The sequence below is a fragment of the Parambassis ranga genome, chromosome 10 (genome assembly GCF_900634625.1).
Source record: "Parambassis ranga chromosome 10, fParRan2.1, whole genome shotgun sequence".
NCBI classification, from domain to species: domain Eukaryota; kingdom Metazoa; phylum Chordata; class Actinopteri; family Ambassidae; genus Parambassis; species Parambassis ranga.
The window spans coordinates 17,428,789-17,451,820 of record NC_041031.1 but is presented as its reverse complement, the minus strand read 5'-3'; the positions used below and the strand labels follow the sequence as shown (position 1 = coordinate 17,451,820).

Sequence of the window (23,032 nt, the reverse complement as noted above, 5' to 3'; positions counted from 1 at the left end):
TAATTGTGGAATTTTTTTTGCGATTTCTAAGATCTGTCTACTCTCTGCTAGATGATGATCTGTTGTTTTCACATATTTCTCATATTTTGTCAATGACACACACACAAGTTAACCTACATTTATCACATTAACACTACATTAAATGTACCATGGGCTGTGAAAGACGTGAGCTGCCAGCCCAACATTTTTTGGTCCTAGAAGGAGTGAGCAGGTGAACGAGGCTGATAACACCCACCTGGCTGTAAGAGGTGAAAGACAGGAGTGCCAGGTTGTCGGACAAATAGGGGGAAGGAGAAATGATATGTGGAATATCAGGTCACACCTTTGATAAGTCGTCTGCTTATGTAATGTACTATGCTGGTCAGGGCACAGATTCTGTCTCATAACATGGCTGCTGAGTCACGCCAGTTCTTCAAGCTCAGTGCTGGAAAGAATTACAAACTTTTTCCACTAGAATTTCTGAAGAAAGTTTGTCTTGATCTGATTGACTTTTTTTAAATAAAAAAAAACCCTTACAAAATGAGGAGCTTTTAGGATGAATTGCTATATTGTTTGCAAATTCATATATTATAGTGAAAAGTTATTATTATTTATATGTTCAACAATGGAACCACTTCTGTCATCCTCATTCCCAAGTTTATGGCATTCACACACTTTGTTTACCTGGATTATCTTCACAAATCATTTTTAAAGCCTTAACACAACAGTTGAAGTAAAAAGCTGATGTTAAACTGTAACAAAATAAACACCTCGGTCATCTGACTTAAGCATCACTACCATAAAGTATGATGCACTTGACCCATTTAGCTACTTGTTAGCCACCACCTTTGTTAATGTAGCTTCAGGTGTCAGCCCATAAACTCTAGACAAGGGAAGCAGAAGTACAAAAATGCTACATCTTGTTTTAGTACTCATGTATTTATGCTCATTTTATACTTGCAAGCTAACATTTGACCTATTAGATGGAACCCTGGACACTGTGCAGTGTGTTCACATCACTTGGCTCTGGATAGTCTTTTAGATTACGTAGTTTGTTGATTAGTTAAGGGTGAGGTTAGTGTGATTACCAAGGAAGGGAGATACATACATACATACACACAGGGCTACATATAACAGGGCTATAATATATAAACTATAATGCATATTTAAAAGTTGATGATGTAAGTTGTTTATCTTTGGTCATGCTGGGGTTAAATCCAGAGAGCGCCTGTAGATTGTCCAAAATAAAAAATAAAAAACTAGCATTTTTAGCATTAGCAGCTGCATAATTATTATGACATACTGAGGATTTTCTACGTTGAGCCACTTTGGCATAGATGCATCATAAAACAAAACGTTTTCTCTGTAGAAGTTGCTCACAGAGATTGTGTGGGTGGAAGCTGTTTTGAGCTACAATTTTATTTTGTAATAGATAAACGCAGCAGGCAGAACATCATAAAAATGTTCCATTACAGCATTGTGTGCTGCTTTGCCTTTATTTGAATACCGTAATTTGTGACTAAATGAATAAACACACAACTGTGATGCATTTATGTCTTTCCTGACAGCTATAAACTGCTAGCATTTTATATATATATATAGATATATATAATGCAAGCCTGAAAACACATTCATGCTGCAGTGTTTTTCTTTCTAATTATATGGGTTCCTCCCTGCATGAGGTAACATCATGCAAAAAAATAGACTCTCCTGTGTGAGATGCATGTGAACATAAAACTCCCCGGTGTTAATTTAAACATTACATTGACTTTAATGCAGTGTCAGTTGGTACAAAGAGGCATCCTGACCCAGGCACAGAGGGAAATTGATTCCCCACATGGTTTCTTTTAGAGGCTTTGCTCCCAGACACCCAGCTGCAGTGGTGTCTGTGTCTGAAGGCTTCAACAGCAGGCTCTTGGATGGAAAACTAGCCACGCCCATAATGACTCCAGCACTCAAATGATGTGCTGAACTCCTCTATGAGTGGAAAGGTCTAAAGTTGGTTTGTTTGTTTTTTTTTTTTTTAGGTCAAAAACAGTGCCTCCTTTCCCTCTGATACTTGGCTTTTATTAGTGAACTCCTAAAAGGCCACAAAAAAAGGCTTTAGTCACACTTATGCGCATGATGGTGCCATTTTTGAGGTTATGATGGACGGTCTTTATGTGTCCACACGTTCAGGGCTTCTTAAAGAAACTACATTATAATTTCAGACCAGTCTGACATGAGTTACATCCTATGTATTTGGTCTGCAAACATGAAAAGCATTCGTTTTGGACATTGTAAGTTTTCAGGGCATGCATGTAACAGAGTTGTTTATTTAGACTATGTAACCTGTGTAACATGAATAATAGCCTGTGTTGTTTATTTGCTGGTTAAACTGCTGCCTAACGAGTTGCCTCCTTTGCTGTATTGCTGTGACTGCAGATAGCCTGTTAGCATGGCTAGAGTAATATCTAACTTGTAGACTGCAAAACTGCTATTTCTGATTACAGACATGTTCTGTGTTAATTCATAAGTTTTTAACTGTAACTTGATGCTGTGGAAAATGGAAGGGAAAATTGTTCTTTGTCCCTTTTGCCAGACAAAACATCACCATCAGAGTGTTTACTGTGCTTTCCTGTGCTCAGTCTACTTAGAGTTGCACTGTTGTGTAAAGCCCCCTTTCACTTGCATTGTGTAAGATAATGATTAAATCCAAATTATTAATTTACTCACTTACTGTGTGGCGATGGAATATCATATACATTTAGCTTAACATCATGTATTCTGTATATTTTATACTACTCAAAATTTCAAATGTAACCTTTGAGGTGTCACTTTGATTGTTAGGGATTACTTTTATGTTTATTTCTGCGTGCCAGGATTCAGATGCAAATCCACTCTATTGTCTGTGTGTACTTATTTTGCTGCCATGTGCCCTCACAAACACACTGAGCTGCATGAGGCCCACCCGCTCTTTCTTGTACCACAGAGTCTACTTTACAAGCCCTCTCCCTGTGCGTGTTCCTAAGCAACAGCCGCTCCTTGTTTACCTTTGCGTTTTTGCATTGTGATCCTCATCAGTACAACATAACCCCAGCCCCCCCCCCCCTCGGGAGGCTGATTGTGTCTTGACTCAAAGCAGTATAGAAGCATAGGTTAACATTTATATGAGCCTGTCATGTTTGTACAGTATATACCTTCCTGAGAGAGCAATAGTTTTAGAGCCATTTATATTAAAGCTACAATGTGCCATACTGATTAAACCCGTATGCAATTATTACAGATCCCTGATATGGTTAAACAATAACAGCATGTGTATATTTTGTTATACAACGCTATTGAGCATATCTTTCTCTTTAACCGGGTAGTTTATTGTCCTCATCTCCTGCACCGTCCTCCTTCCTCATCACCTGACTGCCATAAACAAGTGTATTTCATAAAGCTTTCTCAAATATTGACCTGCCTGAACAGACTGTCCTTCTGCTTCCTGCACAGATCACACACACTTCTTCAAAGAGGTGAAACAAACCTTTTCATTAGTGCTTGTTACAGCTGGGATCTGTTGGTATTAGTAAGTAATCCTAAATTTAACGCTGTTTGTGTTGAAGAAAACAAGATGACAAGTGTCAGATGCAATGTTGTAATACCTGAACCATGCAATTCAAATATTCATCATGACTTCACAAGTGGCGTAGACGTGTTTGTTCATCGCATAGCTTAGCATATCTATTTGTTTCTCCTGTTGAAAGTATGCAGCTGACATCTGAAAATGCAGTGACTCTGCACTTCTGCACTGAGATCCAGGGATGAGGCACACATTCATCGGCTTTAAGATTAGATAGAAACATTGGCCAGTGATACCCAACACCACACTGACCCACTATCCAATTGTATGAAATCAGATAAGTGCGCTTTAAGGGGCTAAGCTGTCTCAGTGTGAGCGGTCCTATCTGTGAGACTTCATGGGGGATCAGATGGGAAGAGGTGATTAAGTTCTTATTGGCTGTTCAATAAAAATCTTCAAAACAGCTTTGCTAACGGAGCATTTGTTTCACAGTGTACAGAGAAATCAAGATAAATGTAGTGTCAGCAAAGCCACTGTTTTGTCTGTGTGCTCAATATGAAGCTGAAGCCAGCTCTAAGCTTTACTTATCTCAAGAATAAAGGGACAATGCAACCTAAAATCATCTATTCAGGTCGCCATTTTTCTCTTTATGCATTTGAGGTTTCTGCGTTCTTTCCAGAATGGCAAAACAGGATGACACGCAGCTTGAGGTGTGTTTCATGTTGCATGCTGCCTTCTGTGCAGTGATGTCGCCATTGTTGCTGGGTGTAGAAACTACTTCCTACACGAAACTACTCACACAAGAGTGGCAGATTTGCTTGAGTAACTGGGTCAAGATTTCTGAAGACATGTCTATTTATCGTGCACATGTTGGTGACTCCTTGATTACCACTATCCAAATCTAAAAAGGTAACTAGCTCTGCAGGGTCATAGGATAAATGTGAATGATTTTTAGGTGAACATTTTACGACTGTTATAAATAAAAAATGTATAGAAAGAAAATGGGGCCTAAAGTAATTTATCTTTGAAAATGGTTTCTCCTTTCTTTAAATTTCATGTTACCTTCTACAAAAAAATAAAAAAAAGTTCATTACCCACTGACTTAAACCAAAAGTATCTGATAAGACTTAGAAACATGAGACCATCTCTGGCTTTATTCTATCTGTAGGTGTGTTTCTTGCTGCACATTACTGCATGCTTGGCTGTGGGTGGACACATCAGCCTGCTTGTGTCCAGACCTGTTTGGTATGCAGCCTCCTTTAAAACAGCCGGGTCCCCGTTCAGCCTTGACTCAGACTCGGAGCTCTGAGATTTCTGTGCTGCACTATAACACGTACCTAGTAGTGCCCTGCTAGGCAGTGTGTGGAAAGTATTTTGGCAAAGTTCATAAAGTATGTAAGCTTCAAATGGAATTTCTCCCTTTGAGATAATGAGGTGTTGAGGGTTGTTACATAACTTGAAGGCAGCCATCAGGGTGAAATTGGTATGGTGCTTTTTTAGTTTAAGAAAAGAATGAGAAATGCCACCATCCTTCACCTTGTTTTTTTTATTTAAGCTTTGTTGATGCTGCTGGTATGATGTCCTCTGCCAGCATTACTGTGCTGTGACATGTCAGAATTGGTATGAAAGTACACGTCAGAGATGTTTCTAGAATCACTTCAGTTTGAATTCATTTTTTTTTTTTCTGAGAATTTATTTCCCATTTTCTAATACTGTGTTTTCCTCCTGTGCACGTCTTATGCTTGTGTGAGACTTGCTTACTGTATAAGATGAAGAGAATTCAGCCTCTCCAGTCTAGTCATGCTTCAAATGGCTCAGGCACAGGAGCCAAAACAACAGCAGAGTTGTGGAGTCAGGATGAAACATTTCAAATATTTCAACAAGAAAAGAATCTGCAGGGCAGTCAGATACAAGCGACACACACGCACAGACTTGTATGTTTTTTTTCATCATCGCTTTTTTTTATTGTGATATTGAATTCGTGGAATTGAGACACTGGAGAGGCAGCAACAAACTGCATGTCAAGATTATGATGGATCCCATCAAACGCTCTTCTGGCGGACGTGATGTAATGAAATGACAAGTTGTGTTTGTGCAGCGTAGATCGGGGTATTTATTGAAGTTACATAACATGGAGTATAAGTAAAATAATAAAAAAAAGAATTTCCGATTTTCTGACTTTTGTAAAAATACAAAATGAGAGACTGCATCAAAAGTGAAGTTTGTGAAAGCACCACATGGTCGGCATACCAGCTGTGAGTGAGGCCTCTGTAGACCAAATTTGAAAGGGATGTGAGTCCACACAGCAGAGGTTAGACTAATTATATGACCTTGGCTGGTCTTGTTAGTACAGGCCAAGTTAAATAATTATGAGCCCTGCATTGGGTAGGATTGGTTTCTGACGGCCTGGATCTCTTTCTGCTTTGATATGCTAAGCTCACACACTAATAGAAGCTCTTATAATCAATCCTTTAGTTTATTGGCAAACACAGAAAACATATCAGTTGCAGACTTTACATTTTTGTGACAGATTACTCAAGCTGGACTTTTAACAAAAGTTCTGCCACTTTTGCCTTTAATGGTTATGTTGAAAACATGGCACATGTAGATATCAAATGAGCGCATAGCACATCAAACTGTGAGGTTTTAGGGTGCAGTTGTATTTTAGCTTTGCTGCAATTTCCTGTTCTGTTTTCACAACTTCAGTGGCTCTTCCTATGTGTGACATGTGGCTTGTTTCCACATAACAGAAATAGGCTGCTGGTGATAGTCTATACCAAAGAGCTGCATCTTTTCATTTAAACACATTTCTCTGTGGCAAAACATTGTTCTGGATTTATTACACATCTGGTAAAGCACTAACAGATGTGTAATACTTTTTGTTTGATTTATTGTGCTTTAGATTTGTTTGATTTGTAAACATATACATTGAACAGAATATGTTCACATTTTAGGCTTCACGGTTGTGTTTCTCAGTAGCATGTGTGATGCTGCAGTTGCACACGCTGTGCACTTGTGTATTCCGACCTATAACTGAATGAGTGTGTGGCAGGAACTTTGTAGTTTGTTCTGAGAATTCATGTAAAACCAACCTGTGGAGCCGAGGAAGGGATGTGTCTGTGTAGAGGGGTGGGGGTTAGTAATGCTGTCTGCTTTTGCATGCCTTGTGTCAGCACTGTGGGAAAGAGATGTCTGCAAATGGCAGGTGTGGCTTTGAGAGCCCTGTTTCTGATCCTATTGAGTTCACCATCACAGCTCTGAGTGTGGCAAAGGTCAAAAGATGAGAGAGAAACCGCTGGGTTAACATATTTTAGATTAGATTTCTTATATGTTGTACTGTTCTTCTTCTTCTTCTTCTGTGACATGTAGTTATGTCTAATTATAACATCTGTTTCTGTGTGTTTTGTGTCACTGGCAGATTCTACTTACTACATTATTAATAGGAGTGCTACCTGTGTAAGAATACTCATCTACAAGAGTACTAGTATGTTAGAGAAGGAAGGAGGGGGAGTTGAGAACTTTCCGCACTTACACAGAGGAAGAAATGTTCTTTAGAATGTGGTTTAACAGACAGGAAGCAGCAGAAACCCACTGCTCAGTGACGCTGTTCCTGTTAGAGCAAAATTCACAGGTCAGTTTGTGGGTGTGTTTTTTTTTCTAACCTGTTGTAAAATGTGTCAATGCTATTTCTAAGAAGGTCCAGTATGCTGTGATGTGATAAAGCACATGTTGGATGACTATGTATGTATGGTGGGAGAACATAGTGCAGAAAGGAAACATGTCTTTTATGTACTGGAATGAGAAAATGACCAAAGCAGAAGTCTCTGGGGAGATTTGTGTGCTGTTGTCTCCAGGGACATTACTAAACTGGCATCCCTGATTTCCAGAGTGCAGAGTTATCCTGCTAAAGCCATAAAAAGACCAATATTATAGTGTGTTTGTTGGCACAAACAGCTGTTGTCACTGGAAGGCACGGGTCCTTCTTCTCCAGCCTGAAGCCTGAGTGGAAAAGTACAAGGTTCGGAGGAGATGAGATTAAATTCCATTCTCTTTCTGAATGCCTGTGCTCGAGGTGACATTTTTTTCTTTCAGTCTTCATTTGGCCCTGGCACGGCACAGCCAAGTGCCTCTCAGTGCAGCACAGACACAGTGAGCGCTGGCTCGGATGCATTGCAGTCTCTTTCTGATGCCTTGTGCTATGCAGCTGCATGCTGTCAGACAGAGTCTGTACCTGCCTGGTTCTGCCATTTTATCACCACGCTGCGCTAAAAGCGCTCCGTTATTCAGCTCAATGAAGTTGAGTTAGAGTTTAAAGCATGGTGAGACATGCTGTATTGTGCAATGCTAGTCATGAGTACTTTAATAAAAAATAAATCAGCTTGTTGTCGCTACACTTTTCTTTAGGTTGTGTTTTTACGTTGCTGCTGTGTTTGGGCAGCTTTTCTTGGCACTAAAAGTGTTATTGTTAAATACTGGTGGTTAGTTTAATGACTTGGTTAAACAAAGGAGAACTGCTGTCCAGGATCCCCTGATGCCCACATGGGCTATCACAAAGCTTCAGGAACGAGCTGCAGCCATCATATCACTGAGTCATTTCCTTTACAGGAACCCAGAGGATCCTGCAAAAACACCACACTGACAGCCTTTTAATAACACAGTGGTGGCAAAACCAGGCATTTTCCGCCATATTGCACATCTGTATTTCACTGTGCAGCTGATTCTTGAAAATTAAACTTTTTCCATACTCTCATTCTGTTAACATTGAATATGCTCAGTAAGTGCATTGATTTATTTCAGCGTCTACCTGTGTGGGGAAAAAGTTTTCAAATACCAGGAATGCCAGCCATCTTAATACTCCCTCAATATACTGCTGAACAGTCATGTCACCTGTGTGTGTTTTTGTTTTGTTTTTTGTAACCTGAGCTGAAATAGCCGATAAGTAAAGTTTGTCTTCTCCTTTTCTTGCATCTCACAATGTTTGCACTCACCACATGCAGGGTGAGTCATTGCATAGTCATTCAATTGGCTTAAATTACCTCCTTTCATGGTCAACAATGAGCTCAGCTGAAGAGACTAAAGCGGGGGAAGTAGGGCCTTCTGGGAATGCTCCATTTGTTCATGAATCCTGACTCTAATTGGTTGTTATTGCGACTGGCAGTCACCATGCTGTAGGGGTGGAGTAGGCCAGTGTTTGCTTCATGCTCCTCCTCTGTCTGCTCCACACCAGGCTGCCGTATAGAACAGACAGTCGTAATCACAAGAGGGGAGTTGACTGATGGGAAAAATCCCATCACTGTGCTCACATGACAGGGGCTATGTTATCAGTTAATGACCCTTATTGTTGTTCTTGGGCTTTTTTTATTTCTAGTTAAAGACAGCTGAAAGCAATAATAGTCCCCAAACCTTATTTATTGGCTCAATGTTCAGTTTTATCACAGTTTGAAAGGCACTCTTTGCACAAGCTGTTCAGAGATTTTCTTAAAGCTGCCCTCTTCTGTGTTTTTTGGATCAAAATGGGTGACTGTGTGCTAATTATAACAACCTAATAATTTCATTTTGGAGTGTGTTTACAACTTGTTCCTCTGATGTGGCCAAAAAATAATAATAATGCTAAATAAAAATGTTTATTTGCATATTTTTCTAACATGTAGCACATGTGGATGAAACTGAGGACTTCATGCTGTAGAAGACACACCTGGTTACCGCACTAAAATACTCAAGTCTGTCCAAAGAAGGCCCCACCCAGAGCGAGTCAGAGGCAAGTCTATTTGCTCTGTGGTCTATTATGCATTGACTAAGATCCCAGTAAAAAAAAAATCCCTCCTTCACTGTTCTCCTCCTTCTCCCTCCTTCATGACGTAGTCAGTGCAGTTACAGCCAAGCCCCTGTGCTGGGACAAGGCAGCTGTTGTCATGTGCTCTGGGATAATGCACAGGCTGCGTCTGACTAATGGCTGACTCTCTTGTATCCCTGTCTGCTGTTAACACCATGCCAACTGGGCCATCCAGATCAATGAAGCACTGACAGGAGGGATGCAGAAAATACACACGTGCGTCCACTGACACAGTCTGATGCACTGTAGACTGAATACACCAGAAAAACACTGACACATGAATCAGAACTAGTTAAGAGATGCTTTTTTTATTTTACTTTCTTTACTCCTGCTGATTCTATCACAGACGTCTGATAACTGGTTAATGAGTGGGTACTGAATAATAGATGGTCACTTAGTTTGTGTTGTGAATAAAAGCTGAAATGTTCACACGGACAGGCTGAAATGTCCAGAATGCAAACTAAAACCACAAAAAATAGGAACCAGGATCTCAAAAACATCTGTTCAGCCCCTTTTTCACACAAGTACACCAAGACCCACTAACACAAAGTGTTTGTGTGCAGTTGACAAGAGTACAATCCTCTTTTACATCGAATAACTTTCCAGGAATCCAGTCATCAAGTGATGTACCTCAGCTACAAATTTAACTTGTCTCCATTCATGTACTGTAGCACAGTGCAGTAAAAAGGATGCAGGATTGGAGCATGATGTGTCAGGGTAGGGAAGTGTTCACACATCATACAGGCTAACATCTGCTGAAATGTGTGTGTGCTCCATTTGAAACTGCAGATGCATTTTCTTTCTTTGGTTTGTCTGATTTGCCCAGATCCATGCACAAACATGCCATGTAAACCAGGACATGGAGCATCAGACAGATGGCGGCAGCATCCAGCACTGGCAGAGGTGGGCATGGACGCTGCCCCACCAAGTCAGCTAGAGGGACTGACCCAAGTGAAATACTACAGCCTTCAGCCTCCTTTAGTTTCCCTGTCTCTCTGCTCTCTTCTGCCTGTGTGATGCGTTCTAGATGAGGCCCACATTTTACTATTCTGTTTGGATGCGTAGCACACACACATATCGCAACATTTCTTTGTCCCCTGTGCCCCACAAACTGAAGTTCTTCTCTAACACCTCCTCCTCTCCTGTTACACCCCCTTCGAAATAAAACCGGGCCTGGTATGCAACTTCGTCAGTCACACAGGCATTTCAAAGCAAATAAGCTCCACCCTGCAGCAGTGGGAAAAGCAGGAATAGTGGATTGGCCAAAACACTGCCATCTTACTGCTCTGCTCCTGACAGCTCTTTGGTCTCTGGGAAAAAAAATGGAGGGTGTGGCCCCTTATCACCCTTATTCTTTAACTCAGCATCAGCCCCTCTCTGCCCTTCATCCCTGAAACCTGCCTCTGGGTATCAGGTTGTTGGGACACACCTAAACATACATACACACTAACGGGTACAAGAACACCATCCCTCCCCCACTGCCTGTGATCACAGTATCTCCCTGAGGGTCAGCACAGAGGGGCTTCCAGAGCATCATCAGATGAGTGATCTTTTGCCTGAGTGTGTGCGTGTGTGTGAGGAGGGAAGATTCACTCAGACTCATCTCCTCTCCACCCGCTCATATGATCATAATATCAGCCCTCTAAAACCTTATGATCTAGCATAGTGTGCTGAGGGTTGTCTCACTTCCAAGGACAGAGAGAGTTATGAAATAAGAGGTGATTTAATCTGAACGAACTTTGCACTGAGATCTTCTCGACCACAGGTTTTGGCTGCAGCTGTTATGGATAAGATGGGTATTTTATGTAACTTTATAGGAGGAAAGCAAAATGAAAGTGTATACCATGTGCAAGAAATACCATTATACTGAAACCTGGTGCATGCCAGTGATTGTTGTTTAGCTAGTGGTTGTCACACAGGGAGGCGGGAACAAGCCTGTGATCTGATGTTTCCATGAAAGTTGTGGCTTTACAGCGGAAAGATCAAAACCACAACATAGCCCAGATAACTCTGTCCTAGCTGAAACTGTGTAGGCCTAAACATGGTTAGGCCTCATTATCACTTAGGGTACTCTCTGCTGGTACCTACCTGCACTGTCTCTCAGTGAAATTAAACTGATTTAATATGGCTGCTGACCTTATCCCCCATCTCTCTCTCTTTCTCTCTCCCCCTCTCTCTGCTAGGTGTAGATGCTCCAGGCGCAGCGGGGCCCAGCCTCTGTGTCAGAGAGAGACGAGGCTGCTCCCACCTGGGCCACAGATCTGTTCTGAAACCCCGGCTGTGGTTTCTCTCTCTGAGCACTATAACCATCCATATTAGACAGGACAACAGAGGAACCATTTTGTGAGCTGAAGCCGTGTCTCCGAGCTGGAGCAGTCATAGCTGGGAAATTTTAGGCTGCTCCTTACCCTCTGAACTCCAGAGGAACTCCACTGCTATGACGACTGCCGTGCAGCCCAGTGAACTGGTGTTTGAATTTGCAAGCAACGGGATGGACGAAATCAATCAGGTATCAAACACACTGCAAAATCACTGTGAAACCACATCCTAAACTTTTTGAATGCAAGTGGGCCCACAGTCCTTCATGTTTTATAATTCGACTAAAAGATCCTTGGTTGTATGGTCACACATCTATAGAGCCTTGTTCGATGTTGGTAACAGCTTTCAAAATGAGCAACACTGGTGTGAACTCATTTGGTTACTGGGGTTAGATTAACTCTTATGACTGGGAGGAGGATGGAGCAGAGAGGTCTGGGAAGAGAAGTGTAAGCTGCTGGAAGCACAGAAATGGAAAGATTGAAAAACTTTCAGCGAGGTTAGGGTGCGTGGGAGGGAACAGGTGGGGCTTGAATGTGAGTGTGTTTGTGGCACAAAGGTTACCCTGTGTGTGTGTGTGAGAGAGAGAGAGAGAGAGAGAGAGAATCTGTGCCTGGGCGTCTTTTCATTGCCCCTGGTAAGGTAAGCAGTTATCTTATCCCCACACCCGTGTCTGAATCCTGTGGAGCCGGCCTGGTTGTAAGTGTAGACACCTGTGTGTTTTGGTGTACTGGTATCTGTATGTGTGTATCTAGAGTGACAAGTTGTCACTGGATCCCTGAATAGCCCCGGTTCAGGCCTAACCTGACAGACCAGTTACAACGCTGCTTGGAAGGGATGGGATAATTCCTCTAAAAGGTCTTGTATTGTTGCAGCGCTACAGTTTTGTTCCTTGCTGCACCCACTCAGCCTGTTAAACAAGCAGTTTGCCCCTATTTACCAGGTCATAATAATGTCCCCTTAACAGGAACAACAGACTGTTGTGCTTCTGCTTCAGCAGTGGCCATTTGGTTTCTGCCGGCTGTTTTAAAGATTTATTCAGGCCACAGTAAAGCTGTTGGAGCTGAGTGAAATCTTGGAGTAGGTTCTGTAATGATTAGCCTTGCTATATTGGGTTTTAAGTCAATAAGTGGCTCCCTAATGTGTATCATGTAATGATGGCAGGATGATACTCAGCACAGACAAGTCCTAATCCTACTATGCAGCTCTGTTTTCCTAATCTTACACAGAAAGGAAAGAAACAGCTTATACATTTTTACTTTTAAATCTTCAGTAACAGCAAACAAAGTGATATTTAGGGTTGTGTACAGACAGTTGGACTCCATTGTGGCTGGGCAGGTAAAGCAGAACAGTGTGGGGGGTGGGGGGTGGGGGGGCAGCCTGCGCAGATGCTGTTGCTTTGAAAGTCAGAATGGGGAACTCAGAAATGCAAATGTGCCTGATTTTTATCACTCCAGTTTCCCTGCTAGAAAAACTATTCAAGTCAACAAAGAGGAAGAGGCAGTTAAAATGCTTGTTATGTTCAGTATAATTTGTGTTGTTGCATGTCAGATTCCTGTTCCACCCTCTCACAGTTTTATGTTTTTAAACATCAGTTTCTCTCATTTGGAGGTTTTGTGTGACTTTGTAACCTGCTTGTCAAATCCTCACATAGTTTACATGACAATACAAGACTAGTCTGAAAGGGTTCACAGCAAAAACAGACTCCATTTAACATCAAAACAACAACGGAGACGCCAGCTTCACGTGTCTCTTGCTCTGTCAGCAGCACACTGTGTGGGATTCAGGGAAGCAGGCGGAGGGACATGATGCTTTTTCAGGAGCTCAGTAGACCAATAGTAAAAATGCCTTTGTCTACCAACACACACACACTTGACTCTCACTCAAGGACAGCAAACATTGTTTAGGACCAGCCGAAGATATGTGGTAGCCTCACTGTCTAGCTGTCTGATAATATGTCTACCAAAGAGTCAGATTAATTGGAAACATCTAGTGTTCAGTAAGCTACTGATAACGTCTGTAGTCAAAGCAGAACCAAGGGTTTTTATTAGCCTCGGGGTGCCTCATGATTTTGCTGCTGCAATGACACAAGTTTTATGTTTTTCATCTTCAACGTTATGATAGACGTCACATGGAGCCATCTTGCTTTAGACTTGTACATTATTTACAACATGTACAGCTTTTAATAAACAGTTTGTGGGTTAATACCGTTGCTGCCGCTGTTGCTGCTTTAGGCCTTACCATTAAACAGTGTGTCCAAAAAAAATGGGCCGGTCTGTTAGTTTTCTGGTTAAAGTGTAGCCGAAATGGGTTTTTGGCCGTGTATTCAAATGTTTCCCTTTCCCAGCCCCCCCAGCTCCAGGCCTGGACACCTGGTATGCCCCTGAGGTCCAAAGCAACAATGGACACTTGTGTGAAGGGACAGATAAGCCTTTATTCACGTTCTTCCTCATATATCTTTTTGTCTGTCGAGTTCCCCCTTTAACCAGGTCATCATTAAATAAATGGGATTTTGATTGCTCTACAATGTTGGATTGGAATTTAAATTATTCGCAGCAGCATATTACAAATAGTTCAGTTTTTCATTGACTGTTTTTTTGTGGTTTTGTGAGACAGGTAGCACTGATATAAATGGGCTTCTTTAAATGACCTCATCTTTTAACTTCAAAAACAAATTTTAAATGTGGAATTCACTTCCCCTGTGCCTGGTGGGAATAATCAATACTGCTAAGTTAAACATTAGTCAGAACTGTTATTAAAACACATTAAGAGGCCACTCTCCAAGCTGTTGTTTTAGCCATTTGGTACCGAGATAGAAAAATAGAGTGATTTCAGTACATTTTTGAAGTGTAGTCTACTGCCATCTGCTGGTGGTTAGTGTACACCTGCATGTTTTACCTGAGGTGTTTTTTTCATGCTGGTTAAGTATTTTTGATTTCATTCAGTGGCCTCTCACAGTGTTTGTTTGTCATGCACTTTGAAATACAGCTGTCAGTTTTAGAGGACCTTATGGCTCACCTCTACAAAGTACTGAATTAGTCTTCACGTCCCTCCCTCCACACAAACCAGCTGCACAGTGTAGCACTCTTCACACGATCTGTGCTTGAGGAGCTACCGAGTACGTTGGGCTTCTCAGCTGTTGCTCAATGGTTTGGCCTGCACTCTGGTAATTCCCCTCTGTCCCCGCGCTCCTTCCTGCATCCGGCTGTGCCATGACTAAAATGAGATGGCGAGGTTAGAATTCCCAAAGCAGGTTTAGGACATGATGAAAGGGGTGCTTGCCTGCAATTCATGACTGAACCATTAACATTCATTTGGGCTTTTATAATTTCTCAGCATAAGATTAACTTCTCAGGAGAAGTAGGCCAGATCAAACAGCTGGTTCCTGTCTTCTTCAACAGGTCCCCACGGACCTCTGCATCAGAAATGAGCTCTCCTCCATGCCATGCGCCTCCACATTATCTAAAATTGAGAATGAACCTGCATTTTATTTGCAAGGCGATAAAAATGAAAGATGAAATTGGTTTATAACATGAATCATGAGGTTTTTATACTCCTTTTATGCATATAGGAGAAATTAATGTTTTTACTGCATATACACACGTATATGTATGCACAAAGACCGTCACTTCTTTTCCTTACAGTGTTACAACTTCTTTCTTTCTCTGTGTTTGTGTGTCCTCTCTGTTCAGCTGGATGACCCCTCAGTGTTCCCTGCTGTGATCGTTGAGCAGGTGCCTGCAGCCGATCTGTTGCAAGTCTATTCAGGCCTCGACTCCGATGAGGTGACCAACGGCATCATGGTCGATACCACTCTCCATGTGGTGGAGGAGCCCTCCATTTTGGTTGGAGGAGTGGACCTTTCAGGTAGTGACTATACGTTATTTAAAAAGAGCTGTGTACACTTAGCAGACCAATTTGTGACATGATTGACACAAATGTCGAAGTGTAGTTGCTTGAATGGCCCTTTAAATTGACCAGGTTTACAGAAATGTTTGCAGCCCCCCCCCCCCTCAAAAAAAAATTATATGTTATAATTCCTTGTTAATGATAATTGAACCTTGGGTTCCACACATTTAAATTATGCAAAATGAGATGTATGTGGACCTTTGGTTGCTATCTTAGATTGTGATTGGCTGACCCACCTCACCTCCTTTTTAGTTACACTGCTATCTCAGACAAAACATGTCTGATTGTGCAAACTATTTCTGGCACAATTCTTGGTAGCCATTCAGCCGTGTCTGACAAAGACCCCAGACGTACCAAAATGCAACAATTTACAAAGTATTTACAAAGGATTTCATGTTGATGAATGTGTTTGTTGTCATCTGGTGGACAGAAACAACAGGCGCCGAGGACAGAATGGAGACAAACGAAGCTGCAGCCGCTCTTCTCAACATGGAGTCTCCAAACAACATTTTGGATGAGAAGCGTATGAGTACGTTTGTTTGTTATTCTGCTATTTCCAAAATAGTGACAAATGTTTCAGTTTTGATCATATTTAGAGGGTGGTTTGTTTTGCTGCTACACATCTCCCTCGCTTATGTACAGTTCATACCTACGGCCCTCTGCTGGAGTCAGACCTGACATACACCCCGCTGAGGCCTGACCAGATGGACAGCGTTGCCCTTGATGTGTCCCTTGATGAGGACACGTCATCTATGGATGAGATTCCTCAAAAGTGTCCCTTAAAGCCTCAGAAAAAAACCAAAGGTACGGCTTTTTTCCCCTCTGCCTCCTTGTTTGACCACGGAGAAACAATCTCTCATGAAAAATTCAGTGCAGTAGGTAATTAGATGATTTGACTGTGGCCTTCCACCTTACACCACTCTACCCCTCAATTTGAATCATAGTGCGGAAGCCGCGGGCGGTGCGTTCCTGCTCCCCTATCACCACCCCTAACCTGCCACTCAAAAAGAAGAGCAAAGAGGGCAAAGGTAAGCCTCACTAACTAGTCCACTTTTCTTTAATGAGCCAATAAAAATCAAGGTCTCCTTTCCTCTTGTGTATGCTCTGTTTCCTCCTGTGGAGTGTGCAAACAGCAGTCCTCAACCTCTGCAGTCCGGCGGGGTTGAATCTGGGCAAGTTAATGGATGAGGGGATCTCAGAGTGCTGTGTTTCACAGGGAAACAGAAGTGATTGCAGGCTGGAGGGCACATTGATGCTCTACCGATAGAAGCAGACAAGTGCTGCTCGATGTGGACCCTCATTGCACCATACAGTGTGACACAAAAGAGGAGGGGGCTGGGGATGGCAGGTTCAGCTGCACACATATACATCACCCTGTCATGGTGTCTGGGATTCAAGTGACTACCGGGAGCGATGCTGTTTTTAACCACTTCTGGCCAAAGCATCTCACAAATTAGAGTAATCTACTCCAAGGCTCGGTATAATTAATTTCCTTCTGAAGCACACACACACAGGAACACACACACACACACAGGAACACACACACACAGTGGCTGTGAGAAAGGAGCAGTTTTGCCTGTAACCTCACTGCTTCTATATATGACTTGAATCGCTTATGAATTATAGATGACCATAGCACAGCTCTGAGGCCTCACCATGAATGTCTGATGCAGCTGATTAATAAAGACTTGAATTGTTTTTCCTTAAATTTGCAGGTAACACCATCTACCTGTGGGAATTCCTCCTGGCTTTACTGCAGGATAAAAACACTTGTCCCAAATACATCAAGTGGACGCAGCGGGAGAAAGGCATCTTCAAGCTGGTGGACTCCAAAGCTGTTTCCAAGCTGTGGGGCAAACACAAGAACAAGCCCGACATGAACTATGAGACCATGGGAAGAGCTCTCAGGTACCACTCAGTGACATTGTTATGTCATTTAGCTGTGAACCCTGAAGACACTATTCTGCTGATATGTCCATAATACACTGGAATGACAGTTTAAAATTTTATGAGGCTGGTAAAACCTGAATTATAGTGATGTCTGTAATGTGTTGAACAGCTCCTAATCTATGCTCTCCTCTAGGTACTACTATCAGAGAGGCATCCTGGCTAAAGTGGAGGGGCAGCGGCTGGTCTATCAGTTTAAGGAGATGCCCCCTGATCTGGTGGTTATTGAGGATGAAGACGGCTCTGACACTTGCGCAGGCTACGGCAACCAGAGATCTTCCAACGGGCGGTCTGTGGTTCGTGGGTCCAAAGGACATGGAAGGTCTCACCATGTCCCATTGAAACAGATGAAAAAAGAGCCCATTGATGAATGTCTGTACCAGGAAGCTAACGGTGGACAGGCAGAGCAGCTCCTTCAGTCTGTTCATATGTTGCAAGGAAACCAGGGGTTAAGTGGCCAAGATGCAGCTATGAGGTAGGAGAGAGAAACACTCAGACCACTTTGGATGGAAAGCTAAATAAAGGATATTTATGTTTTAATATGTTACAGCAGGTGCTAGAAAATATCACTCGGCTTTATGATGTGTCAGAGCTGAGCTAGACGGATGGATGCGTTGGTGTGGTGTCTTATGTTGGCAGATAAGTGCCACAAAATTGAAGTAAAGGATATATTGGAGATCAGAAAGAGTGTCATTAATACACCAGAACACACAGACAGGTTTACTTTTCAATTAGCCAACATCCAGCTCGCTTCTCCACTGAAGATTATTTGCGTTCTTGTCAGGACTTAGATGCGAAGATTGACACCGTTCGATGAATATGTAGCTACAGCCAACAGCTGGTTGCCTGGCAACCTCGGCACGATGACAAGACTCCAGGAAGTCTCTGTACCCAGCACAGAAATATCCCCATGTAAATCACCGAGTATGTTTTTTTTACACTTAGGTTTTGGTGTTGGATATACAAATAAGACAGGTTTAGAGCTGCAGGCTGTGGAAATAGTCATGATAGCTTTTTTTCCACCTGTGAATTTTATTGATGTACTTATCGGGTGGGCTGCAAGGAATCGATATTTAAATCCTAAAATAAAATTTATAGCTGAAGTATTAACATACTTGTCCTTGCACCCTAACCCAAACATGTTAATGGCTGCAAAATTCCATCTTTTAAAACCTTTTATGCTAAAAAGTAAATCCTCTCCTCAGAATGTGGGGTGGAGGTTTAATAACGCATCCTTTGGGATAAAGATGGGAACAGCCAGCAGGATAGCTTTGCAGTAAATACCGTCTTTGTAGAGTTTATAATGTTTCCGTTAATGCCAGGCTAAGGTTTCACTACCTTGTGTTTTTATAGACTGCCATTTGTGTTGTTGTGCTGTTACTGAGTCCACTGCCTGTGCTATCCATTTATTATCACTCATCTGACATTTTGTGAGCCCAACATCGTCTGCAGTTAGAAAGTGAGAACGGTGTAATATCATTTGTTACATTAGCTCAGCTGTTTAGGATCACACTGTAGCTGTGTGCTTTTCTCAGTAGGGGTCCATTAAAAATAAACCTTGTCTATATTTGCAAAGATACAAAGTGAATATTGAATTACAACAGCACTCACAAGGAAGATACAGAAACCTGAGCGAATATATTCCTTTTGCCTTTCAGGACCATCACTGCTCCTGCATCAGTTCCCAGTTTCCTGACATCTTCCAGCTCTCTGCAGTCTGTTCCTCTCACCACAGTTCTGACCAACGGGGACTCCAGCCACTCTTCCCCTCCTCGGGTCATTCTCCACGCCATGCCCTCCACGACAGCAGGGGGTAAAGATGTGCTCACCATCCAGACGGCCTCTCTAGCAGGTGGTGCCGGCAGCCTGCAGGACGGCCTCCCACAGCAGCTCCTGGTCACCAGTCTGGGCTCCTGTGCCATTTCTTCTTCCTCCACCTGCACTTCCCCTCCAGGAGTCATTAGTTCCACCGCCTCGACCCTCAATAGTCTCCCCCGTCTTGTCACCATCAATACCACCTGTGGGCAGACCATGGTGGCACAGCAGCCTGGCACCGTAATTGCCACCGTGCTCAAATCCAGTGACCTCTCTGGGCTGCAGGTTAAAGAGGAGATGCTGGACCCCAGCTATTTTCAGTCGATGGTGAACAGTGATCCATCACTGGCAGCACATACATTTGAGAAAGAAGACATGGAGGTAGGGGAGGCAGAGTTGCAGTATAGGACTGTGATCATTGATACCAGCCTGGGCCAGGAGGCTGCAAGTGAAACTACATTTAATGGACATTCCTCTCAGAGCAGCAGTCCAAGCGAGGGCCTGACCCCTGTGGAGGAGCTGGAAGTGCGTGGGGAGATGTCCCTGCAGCCTGAGCAGGGAATCAAAGGCCTGCAGGAGCTGCCACTGTGTGTCCAACTGCCTGCAAACTTTATCCAGATAAAAACAGAGCCTGCAGAGGCTTAGGGGCTGCTGGAGGACTCTTCCAGACAAGCTGAACCAAAAACAGCTATTGAATCCATTTTGACCACAGACCTGAGATTTTCCTTTCCCACCACAAAAATCAGGCGTGAGTGATCCGGCAGCATGTTGCTCCTAAAGGTTGGTCAGTTCAGCCTCAGGATTTATTGTTTACTCACATATTTTGTGACCATGTGCCTAATTTAAAAAAAAATCAAGGGAGTGTTTTGATTTTAAGAAGTCAATTTTCAGATTCTTTGGACAATCTTCTGTAGACATGAACCCCAACAAACACAGACAGACAACACAAACATAAAATGCCTCTAGGAGAGCAGCCATTGGTCAATACCAGGGATCTGTGTCTACCAAATGTGCCAGTTAGTTGTTTTTACTTTACATCTCAATGGACTAAGTGAATGCAGCAAACCAAAACCCAAGGACTGGATGCCAAACAGTGTGGTGAAGTGAGAACGTGTGCTTTCTGTGACCGGAGTCACACACCTGTACAAGGCTCCGTTTCCATGCCGGAGGGGGTGTCGTGTCATGGTGACCAATCTGCTGAGAAAACACACGGCTCAGAGTTTAATTGAAGAGTGCCTTACGGAAGATTAAACAGCTAAAGACTGTTGGAAAGATCTGCAAAAAAAAAAAAAGATGAAGAATGGACTAAATGGCTTTTCAGACTTTCAGACCTTCAGGAACTTATTACTCATTTATTTTCATATAAACAAAATAGGTATGCTTTCACTCTCTATTACCCCTGGCCTTAAAACACTGTGTTACTATGGAAATGGGCATTTTTTTCTGTCCACCAAGGACAGTGTAACATCAAAACTGTTTGTATAGAGCTGCAGACCGGGGGCACAGCAAGATAGGGAGGCACAAATGGAGAGAAAGAATACGCAGGATGAAACAGATTTTATCAGCCTCTGTCTTTTGAGGCTGCAAGGTTTAAAATCCTGCTTATATGAAATGGAATATATATATATATATATGAATCTATATATATATAAATACAAATTAATTTACAATTGAGATTCATTTTTAAGGCCACAGCAAATTTATTTATATTATGAATTCCTAAATTCTGTATAAAAAAAAGAGGCACATTTGTTTTCTATTTACATGTTAACCTGAGGGAAAATACAAACAAATATAAACCGAGAAGCTTATTTGGTAGGTTTTTGTTTGTTTGTTTATTTGTTTTTTTTTGTAAGGCCAACATTTTTCAATTGTATAGCACTCCATATAATCAGCTTTGGCATTTCCTTGAGTTATGGACTCGAGTGCTCAGTGCAGCATCATTATTTCTCTGTTATATTCTGTTATTGTGGACATCCTCTGTTGTGTGTCAGATTTTAAATATGTACTGAATGTGCTTTTCGTTCCTCCTTTTCAGTGGACATACCTCTTTGCCTTTCCGAGTCTGAAATACCAGTGCTGTTCTTCTGTTTTTCTCCTCTCTTGTCTTCGCTCCTCCTCTTCCTCCTGATCTTGGGCTAGTCAAGTCTGTGCCTTCTTTATTTGTTGTCCCAGTTTGTTAAGAACCTCTCAGGCCCAGCCATTTGATTGGCCACCTACGGCCCTGCTAGGGATGAAGCCATATTGATCCTGAGTGGTATCACGACTAAATTGGTTGTGTTTTCCAGCTGGACTGTAGCTGCAGAGTGAGGACGTTAAGACATACCGACCTCCATCTGCACCGGCACCTGAGGGCAGGGGTTAAAAGTGACTTTATAACAACCCCCCCCCATCTAACATCAGCCAAAGGGCCTGCAAAGACAATCTGAATGTATGCTTATTTTTGACAATCAGTAGTTACACTGGGTTACATTTGCATTAAAGTCTGCCAGTCTTTCAGTGAGGAATTGCTGCTTTGTTTTTTTTTTTTTTTGTTTTTTTCTATATCCCTGTATCTACCCTGCCTTTTCCACTGCTGTCTGTGAAATGGCGAGGTATGTCCACTGCGTAGAGCTTGTTGTTTCTCTTGTCTTGGGTTGTCAAAGGCTTCCTTTATGCTGAATATAGAATAGATTTTTAAGAAAAGACGTGAATATGCTAATTAAAAACAAAATCTGACTATACCCTCTTTGTTGTTTTGTTGTGGGCAGAGTGGGTGGCATAGATAAAATGTCATACAAGGCTGTTTTTTTTTTGAAAAGTTAAACAGAAAAAAACAAATTAATCTCAGACACAACAGAAACAAATGGCTCACAAGGGGTCACCAAGTCCATTTATTTCTGTTGTCGAGATAATGAAACTGTCTCTGCCTTGAGAACTGAAAGTTGTATAGCTGGACTGTTGCGGTTTTGGCGGACACTTGATCACATGGCATTTGAGGAGAAAGAAAAAGCTACTGTATGAAACTGGATTGGAGCCATTAGTAGGCCAGACACTGATTGGACTGTACTTAAGAGCACTGCTTCTGCAGTTGCTGTGGGTGGATGAATACATTAGCATGTGACATGCCCAGAGCTGAAGACAGCCAAGTCTGTCACCACAGCTTGCAATAGTGAAGATGGTGTGTATGCATTCTCTGAAAGAAAGGGTTACACTGACTTGGGTTGATTCTTTAAGAGCATGTGTGTGTGTTGGGGAGGGGCTGCATTGACTTGGGTGTGTGTGTGTGTGTTCAGGGTTGAGGAAGCTGTCTGGCAGCAGGGTTTGCCTACTGTGCCTTGCTCGGTCTACACCCACATGCACAGCTGTGTACTGCACAGTCCAATCTTGCCATAGGGTTAAGACAAACACACAAAGGAATACACACACACATAAGAAAACAAGGCTAGGGGTTCAGCCACAGCCACTGCTACAACCTTTTTTTATTGTTCTTGAGCATTTTGCAGTTGACAAAATGGTTTAAAATTAGAATAAAATCATTCAGTAACAAACAATCCTTCATAAAACGGTTTGCTTTTTCTATTGAGTGGCTCTTTTGAACATTCTGCCATATGCTGAAGCAAAGGTTCTTATGGATTACTAAAATAATGAAAGTCTACTAGCCGCTGTTATGTCTGTGCTATTCCTTTGGTTAGTGAGTCAGAGAC

At 42.3% G+C, this 23,032-nt stretch overlaps 1 protein-coding gene across 2 annotated transcripts in view; it reads left to right on the top strand.

Annotated features, from left to right (window-relative positions):
* The window catches only part of elf1 (E74-like ETS transcription factor 1), a 35,722-nt gene extending 13,653 nt beyond the window's left edge, over positions 1 to 22,069 (top strand). For both annotated transcript variants that reach the window (XM_028415492.1, XM_028415491.1), the window contains exons 2-9: positions 11,543 to 11,868; positions 15,368 to 15,542; positions 16,015 to 16,113; positions 16,227 to 16,388; positions 16,529 to 16,612; positions 17,300 to 17,492; positions 17,668 to 18,006; positions 19,190 to 22,069. In XM_028415492.1, the coding sequence (XP_028271293.1) occupies positions 11,797 to 11,868; positions 15,368 to 15,542; positions 16,015 to 16,113; positions 16,227 to 16,388; positions 16,529 to 16,612; positions 17,300 to 17,492; positions 17,668 to 18,006; positions 19,190 to 19,991 (1,926 nt within the window). In that variant the 5' untranslated portion in view covers positions 11,543 to 11,796 and the 3' untranslated portion in view covers positions 19,992 to 22,069. The remainder of the gene's footprint in view (positions 1 to 11,542; positions 11,869 to 15,367; positions 15,543 to 16,014; positions 16,114 to 16,226; positions 16,389 to 16,528; positions 16,613 to 17,299; positions 17,493 to 17,667; positions 18,007 to 19,189) is intronic.
* The last annotated feature ends 963 nt before the right edge of the window (positions 22,070 to 23,032 follow it).